Source organism: Sapajus apella, unplaced genomic scaffold (assembly GCF_009761245.1).
Source record: "Sapajus apella isolate SASKATOON/1434 unplaced genomic scaffold, GSC_monkey_1.0 scaffold79, whole genome shotgun sequence".
Lineage (NCBI taxonomy): Eukaryota > Metazoa > Chordata > Mammalia > Primates > Cebidae > Sapajus > Sapajus apella.
Genome location: NW_022437019.1, coordinates 507174 through 528394, shown reverse-complemented (window position 1 = coordinate 528394; position 21221 = coordinate 507174). Strand labels below are relative to the sequence as shown.

At 42.4% G+C, this 21221-nt stretch overlaps 1 protein-coding gene across 2 annotated transcripts in view; it reads left to right on the top strand.

The window, feature by feature from the left end:
- DOCK2 (dedicator of cytokinesis 2) overlaps positions 1 to 21221 on the top strand; it is a 443384-nt gene that overhangs the window by 342340 nt on the left and 79823 nt on the right. For both annotated transcript variants that reach the window (XM_032252751.1, XM_032252750.1), the window contains exons 28-30: positions 1999 to 2097; positions 4447 to 4541; positions 16014 to 16092. In XM_032252751.1, coding sequence (XP_032108642.1) covers positions 1999 to 2097; positions 4447 to 4541; positions 16014 to 16092 — 273 coding nt within the window. The remainder of the gene's footprint in view (positions 1 to 1998; positions 2098 to 4446; positions 4542 to 16013; positions 16093 to 21221) is intronic.

Sequence of the window (21221 nt, the reverse complement as noted above, 5' to 3'; positions counted from 1 at the left end):
TTTTACAAAGTGTAGGTTTTTGGCGACTGTGCATTGAGCAAGGCTATTGGCACCATTTTTCCAACAGCCTGTGCTCACTTTATATCTCTGCATCATGATTTGGAAATTCAAGCAGTATTTCAGATTTTTGTCATTATTATTATAACTGTAATGATGATCTGTGATCGCCATAATAGTAACCTTTGACGTAACTATGATAATTGTTTTAGGGCACCACAAACAAACTTCACTATGGAAAACTTCACTGTTGTCTGTTTTTAAGAAATTGCCACAGCCGCCTCAGCCTTCAGCAACCACCACCCTGATCAGTCAGCAGACATCAGCATCAAGGCCAGACCCTCCCCCATTAAAAGGATTACTATTTACCGAAGGCTCAGATGATTGTTAGTATTTTTTAGCAATAAAGTACTTTTAAATTAAGGTTTATGTTCTCAAAATGAAGTGTATGTTTTTTTAAACATAATGCTATTACGTACTTAATAGACTACAATATAGTGTTTAAATAAATTTTTTTTTTTTTTTTTTCCTTAAGACGGAGTTTCGCTCTTGTTACCCAGGCTGGAGTGCAATGGCGCGATCTCGGCTCACCGCAACCTCCGCCTCCTGGGTTCAGGCAATTCTCCTGCCTCAGCCTCCTGAGTAGCTGGGATTACAGGCACGCGCCACCATGCCCAGCTAATTTTTTTTGTATTTTTAGTAGAGACGGGGTTTCACCATGTTGACCAGGATGGTCTCGATCTCTTGACCTCGTGATCCACCCGCCTCGGCCTCCCAAAGTGCTGGGATTACAGGCTTGAGCCACCGCGCCCGGCCCAACATAACTTTTATATTTACTGAGAAGCCGAAAAGCTCATGTGACTAGCTTTATTGTGATACTCACTTTATTGTGATGGTCTGGAACCAAACCCTCAATATCTTCAAGGTATGCCTGTATATATTTCGTATGTGTTATTTTATTAATAAAAGGAGAAGTTTTTTAGAAAAAGGCAGGAGTTTATGATAAAAATGCATTTTCTTCTTTGGGAGTTCAAAGAGAATACTTCCAGCCAGGCCATCTTCCACAAGCCGGTCCACTTGGTGGACCACAGTGGAACTTCATTTGGCCAAGATGGCAGCTGCAGTGGAAACTTGCAAGAGACAGTCAAGAATGACTTCTCACCCTTGGTGGATTCGTGGGCAGTTCTTTATTTACCAGGTTCCAGAATAGATCTCCCTGAATCCTGCTGGCAAACACAGAAAACTCACCCTGATACAGACTGATAAAATCTGGGAAAGAGGAAGCAGAAAAGGCTATACTGATGTCTTAACCTTAGTAGAGTCTCCTCTGCCTCCAGGATCTCCTCTCCATGTCCCTGCCTTGATTTCCCTCTTGTTTGACTCTTCCTGGTACTTAGTTGGCTTTGCAGATTGAGGGTCTTACTCTTTTTCTTCATGGATTGATCTTTCCCGAATAGATCATGAACTCACAAAGATCAAGGGCTATCTCTTCTCATTTCTTTTGTCCCTCTCAGCCCTTACCAAGTGCCAGGCCAACCCAGTAGGTACTGAGCTGCCACTGGCTGATTCATGGTGATCCAACTACAGATCCCTCTGCAGAGAACTTTAGTGTATTTCCAGGTGCTAAAGGAGCCACCTGATTCTTTTGATACTCCCGTAGGGTTAGATTCAGATGAATTATTGTCCTACTTGAGAGATGAGACAATTGGGACTTACACATGTAAAATTATTTGTCATAAAATGAAACTGTCTTCATGACTTTGATATAGGCTGGATTTCTTGACACAAGTACAGTGCTCTTTCCTCAGTGTGCGAACAGCAGGGGAGGTAATGGATCAGGTGTTATCTTTATGTTTGGCACTCCCATTACAGTCCCAGGCACATAAGAGTATTCAGTAAACACTTTTTTGATGAATGAGCCATAAGGAGACATTTTCTCACAGGGACATTTCCCATGATCCTTTCTCCACTATTTATGGTATTTTTCTTCATTTCTTGCAGAGTCACTTTGTGGCCTGTATGACGGCCATCTTAAACCAGATGGGTGACCAGCACTACTCCTTCTACATTGAGACCTTCCAGACCAGCTCTGAACTTGTGGTGAGTCTGTAGGATACTGGGGGTGAGGAAGAACTCTTCTGTCTCTGGCACATGCCTCTGTCTATGTCAGAGAGACCTGAATGTCTATCACATAATCTAGATATGACTTAACCAATGTTTGTTGATGAATCACAGACATTTTGGGTTTTAAGAGCATGACTGCTAGAATCACACAGTCTTAGGTTTGCATCTAGGATTTGTCACTTGCTAGCTGTGTGACCATGGGCAGGCGAGTCACTCTTAAGCCTCAGTTTCCCCATTTATAAAGTAGGGATAATATCATTTGTGTCACAGGGCTAAGAAGGCGTTCCACGAAAACACAATAGCTCTTACATAGTAAATGCTCAGTAAAATATAGCTCTTATTAAGATCACAAATACCTAGAGGAAGTTGGCCTCTGGGCCTCCTTCTTCTAGCCTCTCAGGATGCATTTGTTGCAAGACCACTTGCCCGTGGCCTGTGGCTTCTATCTCTGCAGCAGATGACCTCATTAACATAGAGCCCAGCCCAGGCTGGCTGTTCCTGCCCCAAGGGTGGAGCAAAGTACCCTTTGCCCTCAGTGTGGTCACCTTTCTCACTGTCTCATTGCAACCAGGTTCAGGAGTCTCACTTGTTGAAGTCACTCTCAACTCTCCCTGGAGAGATGAGGGGCACCAAAATTGGGTAAACCTCAGAGAGAGGCTCATAAAAAAAATGAATCATTAGAAAGCCAATGCCTTACCCCTTCATCCATTCAGTAGTGAGATGTTCTCTCCATTGGAGTAAGATTGGCAAGAAGTGGAACCTTTCACTCAACCTCCAATTTCCCTGTATCTTAAGACATGGAAGTAGAAACACTGGACTCCTAATTTTTGATCCTCTATGGAAGGAAAGGTTTCTGGGGGAAGAAGGTAAGAAATGGAATTCTTATTGATTGAACATATACATTTTCTTACATAACCCTCACAAAAGTATGACATAGGAATTAGGAGTCACATTTCACACGTCTACAGTCTGCTTGCCCAAGGTTCGATAGCCAGTATGTGGTGGAGGTAACGTCTGGACGTTGACTGTAACCTTTATACAATGCTACCTCTTCTCATTAAGAAGCTACTCTTCCCATCTGTGAGCCAGGGGTGATCTTCATTTCCATAGGGAGGGGATGTGCCTGTGATGATATCCACACTTTCCCAGGTGACATCAAGTATGAATAATATAATAATACTCACCATTGTCATCATCATGTAATGAGAATTTGTAAGAGACCAGGGCTGTACTCAGCCTGTGATTGGCAGTATGCACTTAATCCTCACAGTCACCCTTTGAAGTAGATATTATCCCCATTCTGCTGACGTGGAAACTAGGACTCACAGTGTTGAGGTAGTTTTCCCTAGCAACAAAGATTGCTGGAAAGGAACAAGTGCCATTTCTAGAATTTTGCAATTTAGCTTAAAACAGTAATTTTCAAATTGTGTTCCTCCTGTCCTCATTCTGCTTTACCATAAACAGGCACACACACACACACACACACACACACACACACAATTCTACCAGAGCTGTTCTACATTTATATATCATATATATTGGGTTCCAGGTAAGACTTTCTTTGAACAAATAATTCTGCTGTTAATTTGAAAACTACCAACTTAAGGAAACAACTCTGAACCAATTTCCTGTAGATTTTAAATTTTGCCTAAAGCACCCTGGTGGTATGACTTCGTTACCTCCATCTCAAAAGGGTCTCAGTGCCAGTGGTGCTGGTCTTACCTATCCAGATTTGTCTTTAATTTGTGTTCTCCAAAGATGGTGAAAAAGTTTGGCTCACTGCAAAATCTACTGGAGGGTGCTGAAGTCCACTTCAGAGGAAGAATTTCTTTCACTGTGTCTCCTCTAATCTGCTCGTCTGTGTGTGTGTGTGTGTGTGTGTGTGTGTGTGTGTGACACACACATATGAATTAGCTGCATTTACAGCACTGCTAATTAGACGTTCATTTTAATAGGAGTTTGTTTGCTCAATGACCTGAGATGCTTTCATATAGTGTAGATTATTTCCTCTTCAAATACATATTTGGGAAAATGATTATAAAATTGCCACATCAATGAGTATTTACTTCTTTATGCCCAAAGATGGAATTAATACTGCTTTATTTTGAGAGCATTTTCACATCCCATATTCATGTTCCACTCCTATTTGGGAAGCACTATCCCAGCATTCAACTTTTAAGCTTCCATTTAATTTAGTTAATGAAAGGCTATGTTCCTTCCCTTTTCCTCCCTCTAAAATATAATACAGAAAAAAATGGAAAGAGGCAACAAGTTCCAAGTTCCTTTAAAACAGGATGACATGTGTGCTGTGCTTCACTGTTTCAGGACTTCCTGATGGAGACCTTTATCATGTTCAAGGACCTCATTGGGAAGAACGTGTACCCTGGAGACTGGATGGCCATGAGCATGGTTCAAAACAGGTGAGCTGCTACTTGCTTCCATGAAGCTGCCTTACCCAGCCCTCACTTTAAAGATCACTTATTTAGAGTTAAGATAGGGACAATTTCTCCCTGCTGAAAAGAAATTAAAGTGTTAAGGCATCCTTTCTTTCTATCTTTAAACCCAGGGAAGTATGCCTCATCCATCTTGAAGCTACTCAAAAAGTCCTCCCCAATTTCCTCCATTTTTCAATTCCCAGTTAGAATATCATACTTCGTCTCTGAAGCCTTTCCTGAACTCTTGAGACAGGAGATCTTAGAAAAGCACTTCAAAAATATGTTATTTTAAATTTTTTTAAATAATAAAATATATTCTGTGACATGGTAAAATAAGTTTAGGAAGCATTGAATTAAACAGCTTTAAACAGGTTTCTGTGCTGCAGGACTTCTCTGAACTTTTAATATGCTAATGTGGTTTTTTTCTAAGAGAAGGATTTAGAGTACAGCCTTCCATTTGCCCATCCATTTGCACATAGGATGTGCATTTGGTGTGTCTATATGTGCATCTACAAATGCCCATTAATGTCTCCTAGACTATCAGTATAACCCAAGCATAGCTTAATTCCTATGGCCCAACACAACAAGAGATAAAAGTAATTGTAAACAATTTCAGTCTTTACTGATAGATCTCTTGTATCATTTCAGCAAAGTAAAATCCAAATTATAACATTCATTAATATTTTCTAATATTCCTTTGGATTTATTTCTAATATTCCTTGGGTTCCCCCAAGCCTCTCTCAGAACCTGATTCCCAAATCCTACCCATCAATTCCTTTAAAATATCATCTTCTTGGCGTTTCTCTTTCATTTCTCACTGCTTTCTTTTAGATTCTTTTATTTGCTTTAGATTCTGTCATGGAAAGACTTTCATCTTATACTGGTATCTGGTTTTATCTCCCTCTAACTATTGCCCTTGTTTTTTTTCCATTTTTTTAATTGCGTTTTAGGTTTTGGGGTACATGTGAAGAACATGCAAGATTGTTGCATAGGTACACACGTGGCAGCATGATTTACTGCCTTCCTCCCCTTCACCTATATCTGGCATTTCTCCCCATGCTATCTCTCCCCAACTCCCCACCCCCTGCTGTCCCTCCCCTGTTTCCCTCCTACAGACCCCAGTGTGTGATGCTCCCCTCCCTGTGTCCATGTGTTCTCATTGTTCAATACTCGCCTATGAGTGAGAACATGCGGTGTTTGACTTTCTGTTCTTGCGTCAGTTTGCTGAGAATGATGGTTTCCAGGTTCATCCATGTCCCTACAAAGGACACGAACTCATCGTTTTTGATGGCTGCATAATATTCCATGGTGTTTATGTGCCACGTTTTCCCTGTCCAGTCTATCATTGATGGGCATTTGGGTTGGTTCCAGGTCTTTGCTATTGTAAATAGTGCTGCAATGAATATTCACGAATGCCCTTGTTTTATAACAAAAAAACAAGCATTGGCTGGCAAAGATAGAAATATCTCTAGAGGGCAGAATAGGGGAGAAGTTAAAAAGACAATATCAGAATTCTCTGAAATGGAAGGCAAAAAGGAAAGACTAACTCAAACTTGCCGAAGCAAAAAGAATTTATTGGCACAGATAACTGGAAGAACCCTGAGGTGTGGCTTCAGGCGTGGATGTATCTAGGTGCTCAAATAGCAGTGTAGGAAATCTGTGTCTCTCTCTCTGCTTTTTCTCCCGTTCACTTTATTCTCAAGCAGATGCTCCCCTCATAGTGGGGAAAATGGTCCCTAGAAGTTGCAGATATATTCCTTGTTGTATTTTCAACCACAATAGAAAGAAAAAGGCTTATTTTTTATAGGTGCAGAAAAGGTCGTGAGGCCAGTCTTCAAAGGTCTGGCCTGGGCTACATGCCTATCCATAGACCTCTGCAGCCAACTGAATGAAATGTGCTATTAAATCAGGCTTGGATTTCATGACCTACCTTTGGAACTGGGGGTGGGTGGTGTGGTCAGTTCTACCAAAACTACAAAGTCAGAGAGTAAGGAGAGAAGCACAGGGAGTAGTTCTTCAAAGGAAAGTCTAGGAGTTGTTACCAGAAAGAGGACTAAATTGATGGGCAGGTGAATGCACAGATGTCCACCCTTGATCCAGGGTCTTGGGATTGGATCCCTGGCCAGGCAACTTCCCCTTCTGAGCTGTCTACACTGTCCTTCTGTAAGAAACATGTGCTGGGCCCCATGGAAGTGCTTTGAAGGAATATTTCCTCCTGAAATCCCAGCTTGATTCAGACTTTAGTCACTTTTGGGACAGGCCACCAGAAAGGACACAATAATCCTTGTTTCTTTTCTTTGAGTCACAGTTTCACTTTTGTTGCCTAGACTGGAGTGCAGTGGCACAACCTTGGCTCACTGCAACCTCTGCCTCCTGGGCTCGAGAGATTCTTCTGCCTCAGCGTCCCGAGTAGCTGGGATTATGGCACCCACCACCATGCCCTGCTAATTTTTTGTATTTTTAATACAGATGGGGTTTTCACCATGTGAAATTTTCTAAGTATAGAAAACCAGGATTGCTGGGTAAGCCACCATGCCCAGTAATCCTGGATTTTTATACTTAGGAAATTAGAATATAATTTCATAAGAGACCTAATAAATTGGAAATCTTTCCTAAATAGAAATAATACATTTGTATCTCTTAAGGGTCAGCCAAATACTTATGATTTTTATATTAAAGAAAAAAATTAGACTCCAGAACACAGCCTGGGCTTCTGACTCCTTAATTTTGCCACTTTCTCTTTCTTGGGAAGTCATTTAACCTCTTGGAGTGTTAGTTTCCTAGTCTGTGAAATGGGGATAATGGTAGTTTCTATTTCATAAAAATTGCTTTGTGTTTATGAGGATAGAATGAGCTATTCCTTAGCACAGTGCCAGGATCAAGGAAAAACTCAATAATAATAGCATTGCCATTACTAGGGGATGACAACAAACTTAGCCTTGGACTAAAGAAGCGTATGCTAACACCAACCAAAAAAGAATACTTTTCTTTGGGAGGCCGAGGCGGGTGGATCACGAGGTCAAGAGATCGAGACCATCCTGGTCAACATGGTGAAACCCCGTCTCTACTAAAACTACAAAAAATTAGCTGGGCATGGTGGCGCGTGCCTGTAATCCCAGCTACTCAGGAGGCTGAGGCAGGAGAATTGCCTGAACCCAGGAGGCAGAGGTTGCGGTGAGCCGAGATCTTGCCATTGCACTCCAGCCTGGGTAACAAGAGCGAAACTCCGTCTCAAAAAAAAGAAAAAAAAGAATACTTTTTTCTCCTTTTAGGCACATAGCTTATTTCGAAGATGTCCTTCATCTTCTGGCCAAAATGATCTCTTATATTTATAGAACACGTGAAATGTTCTCACTATTTTTGCATTTTGTGTGATATTATAACAGCTAACATTTATTAAGTACCTACATCCATCACTATTGCAAAGGCTTTACATGTATTAGCTCATTTAATCCTCCCAACAACTTTATAACGTAGAACGACTGTAATCCACGTATTATATAAGAGGGAGTGAGGCACAGAATAGATAAGTAACATACTTCCTGTTGCCTTGCTGAAAAGAAAGAGAAGCCATTTCATTGAAGCCCATGCTCTTAATCTCTGTATTATTAATTGCATTTTGCCCAGAGATGTCAAAGAGCCCTTTAAGGTCATAACACTAGTGAACAATTTCAACCCAATTTAGATAAACACAACACGTACCATGACTTATCTCAGACCACAGAATACCATTTTCTTTTTCTTTCTTTTCTTTTTTTTTTTTTTTTGGAGAAAGAGTCTTACTCTGTTGCACAGGCTGGAGTGCAATGGCATGATCTCAGCTTACTGCAACCTCCGCCTCCCGGGTTCAAGCGATTTTCCTGCCTCACCTCCTGAGTAGCTGGGACTACAGGTATGCACCACCACTATCAGCTAATTTTTGTATTTTTAGTAGAGACAGGGTTTTGCCATGTTGGCCAGGCTTGTCTTGAACTCTTGACCTCAGGTGATCCACCCATCTCGGCCTCCCAAATTGCTGAAAATACAGGCATGAGCCACCGTTTCTGGCCCCAGAATACCATTTTCTTTTCTCCAAAAAGATGTAACTTTTTCATGTGATCAGGGCCGACTTCACTTATCAGTATGTCTGTACATGCCAACTAACTTTTCTTCCTTCTTTCCATGATCTATATGTTGTTATAGTTAGCCTGGTTTCATAATTTTTATATTATCACTTAACGATTTCTGTATTATGTATGCATTAGTCATCTATTATTTACTTATCAGTTTGTTGGAAAAGGGAGTGGAGTTTTCTAGATTTTAATGTCTCCCCAGCTGTGTACTGTTTGTGTATGCAGACATAGTGACACATCTCCTGCAAGAAATACTTCCTGTTAGAGCATTTTTCTTTTTGGTAAGCTGCAACACTCAGTAAGATCTGATTTACATGATGTCGTTAATTTTTAAATGATCAAGTTCTTTATAATGTTGTAAATGAACAAGATTATGCCTAGAAACCTCTTTTACCTCTCTTCCATCTGCACCTCACTCTAGACATCCAACATTTTGAGGAGGCTTAGGAGTTATACACATCCCTAAAGTTACCCTAAATGCAGTCAACTGCCAAATATTTATTGAATTTCATGGGCATCCAGGGTTCTAGGCAATGAACAGGCCAATTTAAGCTATGATCCTGGAAGGCAGAGGACTTCGGTCTAGCTGGTAAAACAGTAAATATTTGCCTGGACATATAACCAAGTGCTGCAGTCACTATCATGAATTCAGAGCCCAGAGGGAGACCAGAGGCAGAACAGACAAGTTAGGACTTCTGGCTGCCTGGGTTCAAATTCCATCTCTGCCATTCAAGAGCTATATGACCTGGGCAAGTTACTTAACCACTCCGGACTCAGTTTTCCTCACTGTAAAATGTGGCCAATAATAATACCTACCACAGAAGATATTTGTGGGAACTAAAATGAAATGATATGTAGAAAGTAGTTAGAACAGTGTTCGACACATAGAAAGCGCTTCATAAATGTTAGCCATTTTTATTTTATATTTCTATTTCTATGGTCTGGGTATATCCAAAATACTTCACTGAAGCAGCAAATCTGGGCTGGATCTTGTCCACCTTTTCATATGGCGGTTCCATCAGTGTGCTGTTGAATCATGGGTAACCACTTTCTCTTTGTCCTACCAACCTGAATTTGTCATGATTATTCATTTTTGGGGTCTCCACCTCCTCCAATCCGTGTAATCCAGAAAGAAAGAACTTTCTTCATGGTTTTTTTCTTTCTTTCAATCTTTCTTTCTTTCTCTCTCTCTTTCTTTCTTTCTTTCTTTCTTTCTTTCTTTCTTTCTTTCTTTCTTTCTCTCTCTCTCTCTCTCTCTCTTTTTCTTTCTTTCTTTCTTTCTTTCTTTCTCTTTCCTTCTTTTCTTTTCTTTTCTTTTTCTTTTTTTTCTTTTCTTTTTTCTTTTCTTTTCTTTTCTTTTCGAGATAGAGAATTGCTCTGTCGCCCAGGCTGGAGTGCAATGGCACGATCTTGGCTTACTGCAACCTCCGCCTCCCAGATTCCAGTGATTCTCCTGCCTCAGCCTCCCCAATGGCTGGGATTAAATATGTGTACCACCAACCCTGGCTAATTTTTATATTTTTAGTAGAGACAGGGTTTCACCACGTTGGCCAGGCTAGTCTGAAATTCCTGACCTCAGGTGACCCACTTGACTCAGCCTCCCAGAGTGCTGGGATTACAGACATGAGCCACCGTGCCCACCGTACCTCTTCATGGTTTCTTTAAACAGCACAGAACACCTAATCCTGACATCCAGCTAGTGTGGGATCCTGATCCCGAGAGCCTGCTGCATCCCTAACTGGAATCCCAAATTATGCAGAAAATGTTTGCAGGCACTTGGGGTGAACCCCGTGTCCTGTCACTGAGCTGGAATATACTGATTCATTCTAACCTTTTGGTGCATGGAGTATCTTGTGTGTTGTAAAGGAGGCACTTAAAGGCTCTGTGGGGGAATGGATATCCCAGTGGCTCAAGGAGAGGGATAAGACTGTCTCCCAGCCAGTGCTTTTTTTTTTGAAATGGAGTCTCACTCTGTCGCCAGGCTGGAGCGCAGTGACATGATATTGGCTCACTGCAACCTCTGCCTCCTGAGTAGCTGGAACTGCAGGTGCATGCCACTAAGCCCAGTTAATTTTTAAATTTTTAATAGAGATGGGGCTTCACCATGTTGGCCAGGATGGCTTTGATCTCTTGACCTCGTGATGTGCCCACCTCAGCCTCCCAAAATGCTGGGATTACAGGAAGGGCACAAGCCACCGTGCCAGCTAGCCAATGCTTTTATCTTCAAGTTCTGATCAGTAGAGTCAACTACATCCCATGAATGACAGGGGATTGGGATTTGGAGTGGCCCTTTCCCTCCTTTGGTGAATCTCACCAGACAGGGCATATCTGCCTTTTATTCACATGATACTACCTGTGGGCGTGGGTCTATGCTGTGTTGTCACATGGGAATATCATCAGCCTCATATTGTCCTGCCCCAGAACGTCGAGGCAGTGGGGAGCTAAGGGTGACCATAACAACAACAATTGACATGTACTGAGGACATCTATGTGCCGAGACACTGGGCCCCTGCTTCCTGTATTGCATCTCATTTAGTCTTCACACATGGCTCCTTTTACAGATGGGGCAGTTGAGATTCACAGAGGTCAACCACTCAGCCCGTGGCCGCAGCTTAGAAGCGTGTCTGCGTGGGAAGGGGACTCTGGCAGGTTGCAACACCTGCAGGCGTTATGCACCTTCCACTTCTGGGCCCGGGCCAGAGAGTAGTACATGTAGTGTGTATAGGCTTATTCTTGGCTGCCTCCTGTGACCAGCATTTGTTCTGCCACATGAAGAGAAGTAGGAAGCTGGGGACTCGAGCCAGCGGGCTCTGTGAGACCTCACATGGAACAGTTTTCAGGATAGCAAAGCCCAGGTTTGGCTCCTCGTTCTGTCAGTTTCTTCCTACTCACAACAGCTGACTTCTCTGTTCCCTGCTCTATTGCATATGGCTTCTGGATCTTCGTGGAATCGTCTGCCCATGGCTTCTGCTCAAGGCTCAGATTTCATTCTCCCTCCTCGTGGGCTCTCTGAAAGGATGGGTCTACTTTTGTCCAGGTTTGGGTATCTCCATCGCACAGTACCATGTCAGTAAGACCACCCATGGGTTGCCGACCCGCCCATGCGAGACTGTTTTGAGTCAAGTGTTGGCCCTGGGCCCAGTCAGTTGTGGGTAGGCAGCAGAATGATGTGGACGAAGTGCGAAGGGCTATGTGCACGACAGGCATGAGCAGAAGCATGCTGGTGCCGGAAGCCCACGGAGGCTGACCTTCCGAGGAGCCAGTGTGTCCTTCTGCTTAACTGAAAACACTTTAGAGAAAGAAAAACCTGAGTTTGGGTCTGTTCTCTTCTGCTTCTTTGCTGTTTGAATGTGGAGAAATTATTTGATCTTTCTAAGGCTCAGTCTCCTCTTCTGTTAAATGGGTATAACAGTAGCCTCTTCTTCAGTTTATAGAATTAAATGAAATAACGTCTGTAGAGCTCTTAGCACAGGGTATGTGAACTATGATAATTGATACTTCCATCATTATTATTAATAATAGGTAAATAAACACACTCAGAGTTGAGTGTTTTAATTAATTATTAAGTGTGCTCACAGCTTGGATTGAACAGAATTACAGAGATGATCTTATGGACACAACTGCACTGTGGTTCAATACCTAGATTCTGCAGGCAGTGTGACTTCATGTAAATCCTGATTTTTACATGTACTGGCTGGGATATTGGGAAAGTCACCTAAACTCACATCTCTAAAGTGGAAACCACATCTAACTCAGAGATATGTGAGCATTAGAAAACAAAAGCAAAAGACAAAAAAAATCCATGCAAAGCCTCTAGCATGGAGCCTGGCACACAGTTGAAAACCGTGGTTGGGATTGTTCTTCCTCCCATACAGCTAGTAAGCAACACGGAAGAGACACAGGAAGTGCTAGGCTGAGATTTGACAATGAACTTTGTTTTCAACAACTCAAGTTCATTGTTGAGAGTAACCGAGTTGACTGTATGTTCATCCTAACCCACTTTACTGTATGAGTGCGTAGGCTTTAAGTACAATTATCGTTTAAAAAGAAAATAAGAAAAATGCCTTACTTCTCTCAACCCAAACATGGGCAACCAAAGTTAAGAGATATTCTTATTTCTAGTGTGTGGCTGTGAAAGACTAGAGAAAGGGAGGAACTTTGATTTACCTGCTACTAAACCCCGTCATCAGCACAGGGGCACATCAATTCCTGGTCATTCGACTGGCCTTTGAGGCTGGAGACAAGTTTAAGCTGACAACCAAAATAATGAGTGTTCCTGGAAGGACTGATAGCTTTGTTGCTGCTGAGAATGTGTAAAAGCCCTCACTTTGGTATTGTATTCAAGATTCTGAGATGTTTACATATGATATGACAGCCACTCAATGCATTTCCATCTGGGGAATCAGATAACTAATCTTTCAAGAGAGAATACAAAATACGATGTTGTTTCAAAGACATATTGGTGAATAACAGACTAACAAAACCAGAGAAATCTCACTTTGTGACAGCCTGATGGGGTGGCAGATTTTATGGGGTTTTTATTTCTGTTTTTGTAAGGTGCTGCCTGCCTCAAAACTGGCTGCTAACTGATCCCTGTCCTCTGTCTTCCCTGTTGTCTGGCTCTTGACTTTAGAAGAATGAAACAGTCCAGTGGGGTCTGAAGCCACCTCAGCTAATAACCCTGTGAAAAAGGTTACATTACTGCTGTTTCACCAGGGAGGAGACTGAACTGAAATGTCAGGGGTGATATTAACATGTTCCAAAACCACACAGCTGGAGAGTAACAAAGCCAGAAATCACACCCATCTCTGTGTGTGTGTGTGTGTGTGTGTGTGTGTGTGTGCAAATCCTGTGATCGCAGTGCTAGCATACACTGCCTTCTGTGTTCAACAGTCATGAAAGTATTTTAATGAACACCTGGTCTTGCAGTGCCTGATGTAACAAATGCTGCAGATACTCCACCCACCAACTCTTAGACCACCCAAAATTCACCCATCCCCCGGTAGCTTGGTGGACGTTTCCCATGCACCCTGAGGCTTTCCTTCTTCTTTCTTTCCCTGGGCTTTCTCTGGCCACAGAGTGCTCAGCTCACCTGCAGGACAGGCCAGAAGTACCAGAGACTTTCAGCCCATTGGAGCACCTTTCAGCCAGTGAGGGGCTGCAGCTAAGGGATAAAAAGCCCAGCCTTTTTGGTCCCTGAGAGGAGACGCTTCTTATATGCATATGTGTTCTGTAAAGTCCAGGTGTAAGATATGAGAGAAAGACATAGTCAAGGACGTTACCAAAGTTGTTTCTTTTTTATCCTTCACTCTGAGCAATAGGAAGAATAGAATTGTTCTTAAGTTAGATGGGAAGACTACAGGAAGAAGTATTTCTGGGTGAGTGTGGGGAGGGCAGGTATAAGGAGTTTACTTTTTGACATGGAAGTTTGAGATGCCTGTAAGTTTTTCAAGTATGGGTATAGATTAGAGAGCGGAGTACAAGCTGGTGTTTAGAAGAGAGGTCAGGGATGGAGATACAAATTTAAGAGTTAAAGGCAGGTGAACTGCGTAGAATGTGAGCTCATAGATGGAGCCTGTGATTTCCAGGAGAGTAGAATCTACTCAAGGAGAGAGATGTTACTGAGTCATACAAGTAAATCATCCTAGACCATAATGAACGTTAGGAAAGAGAGTTACAATGAAGATCCCTGGGGGACACATAGTGCAGAAGACGCTGTCCTGCAGAAGCTCACAGTCTGAAAGAGGAGATGCAGCTGCACACTGACATCTAGATTTAAAGTGTGCTCATAGGATTGGTGCCAGAAATAATCTCAGAGAATGGGGTAGTCACAATCATTTAAGGCGGGATGATGGACAACTAAATGAAGAAGGCTCTTGATCTGGACCATGAAGGATAATCACCATGAAGAATCTTGACTTTCAGAGATGAGAAGGCGAGGGACATTCTACACAAAGAAAGAACACAGCCAGGGATTTGGGAAATACCAGAAGCACAGGGTAATTGCAAGAAGTAAGCCTAGAAAAGAAGGTTGGGGTCCCATCATGAGGGGAGGGACTGTCCAGAGAAAGAGCTTGGAGTTACCCTATGGGCAGTGGAGAGCCATTAAATCAGTGATTGATATGATGGAGCTGTCCTATAGGGAAATGTGCTTTCCAGGATGAAAGAGCAAGAGACAGGAGGCCTCAAGACCAGTCGGAAGGGCTTGGCAAGGAGGAGGGAGAAAACAACATGGACAGGAAGACTCTTAAGGAGAAATGCAAATTGACAGCAAGTATCAAAATGTTAAAAGTGCATGGCATTTGACCAGTTTTTTTTTTTTTTTTTTTGAGACAGAGTCTCACTGTATTGCCCAGGCTGGAGTGCACTGTCACGATCTCAGATCACTGCAACCTCCGCCTCCCTGTCAAGGGATTCTCAAGTAGCTTAGATTATAGGTGTGTGCCACCACACCCAGTGAATTTTTCTATTTTTAGTAGAGACAGGGTTTCACCATGTTGGTCAGGCTGGTCTCGAACTCCAGACCTCAAGTGATCTGCCTGCCTTGGCCTCCCAAAGTGCTGGGATTACAGATGTGAGCCCCCGCACCTGGCTCATTTGAATAGTCTTATTACTTGGAGGAGAACACTGGAAAATGAGTATATACAGGATGTATATGATATACACAGAAGAGTAATCACTGGAGCATTGTTTATTACAGAAAAAAAAGAAAAAACAAAAAGACCGATCAATAAGAAATAGGTTAAACTAACTGTGATACATCCATACAGTAAAATGCTCTTCCATGATTAAAAAGGATGGTATATATCTACATTCAATGGCATGAAGAAAGCACACAATTTATTGCTGAGTAAAAAAGACAAGCTGTGAAACAGCATTTGTTGTTTAACCTCATTTATCAAAATGATATCCTTAAAATATCAGTTGTATATACACATCCAGGGAGACCTTTGAAAATAATGTTCATCAACATGTAGATGACAGTTTTCGATAGATGATAGGATGTGGTGGCATGTTGTTTATTTGTTTTGGGATGGGGGGCGATTTCTCTTTAGATCTTTTCTGGATGGCATGAATCCTCTGCCATAAGTTTGTAATGCCTGAAACATAAAACAGTGCAAATTTTCAAAAAGAATTTAAACAGTTATTGAATTCTTGCAAGGCAAACAGCTCCAGGTCTAGAGTGTGAACAGTTGTTAATCTGCATTAGTTGACCTCTCTAAATCAGTGATTTGGCCTTTGAGACTCTCCCCACAGAGGGTAAGGGAATTTCAGCCTGGCACAGGGAGAAAGGAACCTGAGGGGTCATGCTCAGATGGTCTGGTAATTTTCTGCCCTCTTCCAGGGTCTTCCTGAGAGCTATCAACAAGTTTGCAGAAACCATGAACCAGAAGTTCCTGGAGCACACGAACTTTGAGTTCCAAGTGAGTATGAGGCCCCAGAGCTACCCTTGGAGCTGCCCAGGGCATCTCTGACATGTTGGGCTGATTGCTCCATCAGACACATCCCAAAGCCCACAGAAGCTGTCCCAGTGTCTCCAGGGATTCCCATGGTGGGGTGTGGCTGGGGAGAAAATTCTCAGGCTTTCAACCAGGGCCTTGATTATATAGTCATCAATTCACCATCATATGCAAATGTGACTGTATAATGGCTCTTATGCTAACAAGGAGACTTGCATTCATTCACTGTCAGAGTCAGTCCCACCTTTTAAAAATGTATCACCTTTTTTTACTTTTCTATTCCCTGAAGCCAAAAGAACAGCCAGTCATAGACTCTGAAAAATGATTTACAATCAAGTTCCCCAGTACAACTTTGTGGCTCCCAATTCCTTTGAAAGTCATTTTTAGTGCTCAGCTAAGACCTGGGATCTCTAAAAGATTCAGGGTCCTAAAAGTATGTGCATGAGGCAAACAGAATGACACACCTGCCCCAGGTCCAGGCCCAAGAAGAACAAACTCTGTGGGAAAGTCCGGATTGCTGCTTCTGCCTGGAGATGTGAGAGGGAAGCCCCCACTAACCGCCCCCCCCACTCCCGCACCACCACGCTCAAAAGTATCGTCTCCAGGGAAGTCTGACTCCCAGCATCTCTTGCAGCGGGGGCTTAGGGAGAAGAAGACACTGAGCTCATCAACTGGGATGATGGTGATTTCTCCCTGCTCATCTAAGTTGTTCCGTTCCTGTCTGGGCCGAGGCCTGTGAGCAACTTCAGGCAAGGCCTGGACTGTATCCATGCCTCAAATTAGTCATCTGTAAAATGTGACAACTACCCTTTCTACTTTATAGTTTTTTCCAGAACTGGAATGTGACGAGGGGGCTTGCTGGCAGAATCCACTTGTAAGGTCCTATGAGTTTCTGTTCAAATACTTCCTCCTTCAGGAGGCCTCCCTTGCCTGATTCCTCTCTGAGGATCACCCCCACTGACCCTGAGGTCATTATGCATCACCACATGGCTTCCTGGAGTCTCTTCATAGCACTAAATGTCATTAGAAATCATCATTCTTGACTACGTGCATATTTTCTCTCTTTCTGCCCGTAGAACGTAGCCTTGTGAGTATAAAGACCTTGAACACACAGCAACTCTATGCTCTGTGCCTGGCACATAGTAGGTATCCTTGGGGAAGTGATGTCTATGCTGAGGCCTGTGAGATTCATCCTGCTGAGAGCATCAGCCTATGAGTATTTGTTGAGAGGATGAACAGTCTCTTTGAACAAGATTCTCTTGAACTACCTTGCATTCACATCAGGCAACTGACTGATAATGAGAATGATGAGAAAATGAGTAGCTACTGTTTTCTGATGGTTAATACATGCCAGATCTCACAGGAAGCACCTTAAGGCCACTATCTTTCCCTGTCTTTACAACCACCCTATCAGTTAGCCCCTACTACTACTATTTTTCTGCTCTAAGGAGGCAGTGAGACTCAGATAATAAGGAGATAGCCTGGTGTCATGGAGCACGTTGATGCAAAGTTGGGACTAGAACTCAGTGGTGGCTGACACCAAGGCCCACATAGATGACAACAGCCACGTGCCAGATATAGACTTTCACCCCTGCAGTGGGTTGACTGCCCAGCTGGGTTCTGGATGAGACTTTCCCCTGGCATTATAAATCTTTGACATGGGAACAAAGCAGATCTCGTTAGCTGGTTTGAATCAGGAAAGGTGTTTGATTCCCTTTCAAATGTGGCCGAGATGCCTGCAGGCTCTGGTCATGGGTATGTTCAGAGAGGTTTTTGCTTTTTGGGAGGGACAACTTGGAGCACCATACCCAGGAGCCAGAGGTGACAGAGTTTGGTCCATACAACTGCAAGCTAGTTCGTTTATCTCTTTCTGTGGGTGTCAGCAATTGCAGCCTCAAACTTGCTTTCCTGACTTCATTCTTTTTTCCATGCTCTTAGATGGATATTTTCTAAGAGAAGTTCAACTTCAGTCCTTCATGCAATTTCTTTAGGTTTATATCCTGTTTTCCTGAAAGAAAATCTGTATTTGAGAGATGCTCGGAGATTGAGGGTTTTATACATGAGAAGTACGGGCTTGCAAGCTTAGTGACTTTAGACAATTACTTCATCTCTGTGTGCCTCAGTTTCCTCAAAATTAAATCAGGATACTAATAGCAGCTATGTCTTTGGATTGTTGTGAGGATTAAGTGAATTAATTCACGTAAAGCATTTAGAACAGTGCTGGGAACAAAGTAGCCATTTAATAAGTGTTAGCTCATTATAACAATAATAATCTTACTATTTGGATAATTGTGATGATGATCATGACCTTAAATGTGTCAGGGCTGGGGATGCATGTCAGTCTTTGACAAACAGGACAGGAGGGAGGCCTCTTTCTGGTCACCACAACATTGCCTGGGGCTGTTACACCCACAAGATTCTGTAAAACAGGAAGGTGGCCAACATCTCAAAATAAAGTAAGTCTCTTTTCCTGATGAGGCTTCCATAGGTATTTACTGAAAAGTACCCAAAAACAGGACCATTTTCCAACCTTATCTTTGTTCTCCTACCTTTTCCTCCCCCTGTGTGAGAATGGATTTGTTCTCTGTACCCTGCCTGGAACATGCCTTGTCTCCTTCTTACGGTCTCATTAATTATGCATTTAATATCAGCAGGAACAGCATCCATCACTGACTGCTGACTGTCTTGGCAGCCACTGACCAGAGGAGGGGCAGGTGCAATGAGATTATCCCTAATATCTTTCCCAGAACTGTGGTTTTGTGATTCAAAGGGCAGAAAGTAAGAAGCTTGGTGAGTGCCCCTCTGTAGGTGACAAGAACTGGGAATTATAAAAATGGTGTTTTCTGCTTGGGGCTAAGATTACTTGCATTCCAGGCGCTATTCAGGATGCTGGTCCTTGGTGTTTGCATCAGTTTGTGTGGTCAGGGAAGACCAAGAGAGGATTTTCAATTCAAATCAGCAAGTATTTTTGTTTAAGAGCAATTCTCATGGGCCCAGACTATTGCAACATGTTTTAAGGAACTCAGAAGCAAAAAACACTGCTCTATCCTCAAAGATCTTGGAATCTTGATAGAAGACTATATAAATATATCTTCTAGCATCCAGGCTTTTGAAGAACATGGCTAACTTTATTGGGCATCTACTTAGATGTTGATTCTCCTCGTAATCTTGTTAGATTAGGATATACCCATTTGGTGAATAAACTGAGCTTCAGAGAATTGATTGGCTTTTCTGTTAAAGGTCTTCTAACCAATAAATGGAGCTGCTGGGATTCAACCCTAGGCCTGTCTGCAAAGCCCATCCTCTTTTCACTCTTCTGCTCTGTCTCTTAGGAACAGGGTGCCTTTGGATTCCAGGAGACAGCTCTATTTAGATCCAGAAGCACCGTCTGCTCTTGCTGGTTCTTACTGATACTGGGATAGAGAGCTCTGAGATGATTGGCTGGAAGATGAGACTCTCCATGCTGAAATCTCTGATTGGCCCTGGAATCAGAGATTATACCTGGGCTCCGGAAAGACTCTGTTTTTCGGCAGCTCTGTGTTTGGTATTGAGATCATTCTCTCGACTTGGGGATGTTCTAATCAGCTTTGGGTAGGGCCATTTCTGCCTAGGCTTTGAGGCATTTTTGGATTACCAGCCTATCCTGGGAGCTAATTTGGATATCCTGTGAAATGAAAAACTTCTAGAATATTTCTAGCCATTAGTAGAGAAATGAGGGCCACCTTGGTCTTTATAATGGGAAATGTAACCAGTGATGCCAAAAACAGGCGAGGGAGACACACACAGAGGGAGTACTTGTCAAAGCCTTGCAACCACCCATAGCAACAGTACAGGGAGACTCATGGTGTGATGGTTCACCAGGCAGAAGTGTGGGCACATGCCTGGGTACAGTTTCCCCAGCCCTGCCTGCTTTAGCTTTTAGGCCCCAGGCATCCTCTAGTCTGATATTCCTCACCTAAGTCCACACCTAGGCCCTTCCACTCCCAGAACCAGGGGCATCCCCAAAGTGGTCATGACAGCTATGTCTCTGCCCCTCAGACGGGGGCAGGCTGACTGCATTTCAGCACCACTGCATTCTGGGTTGTTTATTTTATTTTTTAATTGAAATTCAGGATAAATAATGATTTGAGGTCACTGAGAAAGAATCCTGATTCTGATTACAAAGTATTGATCTCTCTGCTATAAAGACTATAGTCCTTACAAACATCAGATGGACCAGTGAAAACCTTAACCAACAACAAAGCTGAAAGGACGCTGAGAAAGAAGAGAGTGATTTCAGCAGAAGAGCAGAGTGGTAAAGAATGCAAGTCCTGGAGTCAGACAAACTGGATTCAGATGCCACCTTCATCATATACCTCTGTGATATTGGGCAAGATATTGAACCTTTGTGGGCCTCAGTTTCCTGATCTGAAAACGGGGAGAATCATTATACAAATCTCATGGTTGTTTAGGGGGATTTAACCAGAATGCATGTAGTGTGCTTGGCTCATTAATGAACTCATTCAAACAGTATTTCCCAAGCACATGCTGACTCAGACATGATGCACGAAACTGTATATACAATAGTGAATTTAAAAAGAAGGTTCTTGCTTGCTTGATGCTGATATCCAGTACAGGAGACAGAATATAAATTAATTTTGTTTAAAATAGACTTAGATGCTGTGAACAGGGTATAATATGGGTGAAGAATGGGCAAATCTACTTTGGCTTGGATGAGTGAGTAAGGCTTTTGCAAGACTAAGATTTTACTAGGCAGTGATTTCCTCATTTAGTCCTTACAACTACGCCCTTTAGATTCTATTGTCCTCATTTTCTAGATGAAGTTTCTGAGAGTCAGAAAGATAGGGTAACTTGTTTATGGTAATGGAGCTGGTAATTGAATTGAAACTCTGGAAGGCAACCTGACAGTATCTATAAAAACAAAATTAAAAAAAAAAAAAACAATGAAACCTACATAGATCCTGTATCTTAGAAATTCCAGTTCTAGGAATGTATACTACTAATGCAGTTTCCCATGCATAAAGATGTTTAAATAAGGGTGTTGATTACAGCACTGTTGCTAGCAAAAAAAAAAAAAAAAAAAAAAAAAAAAA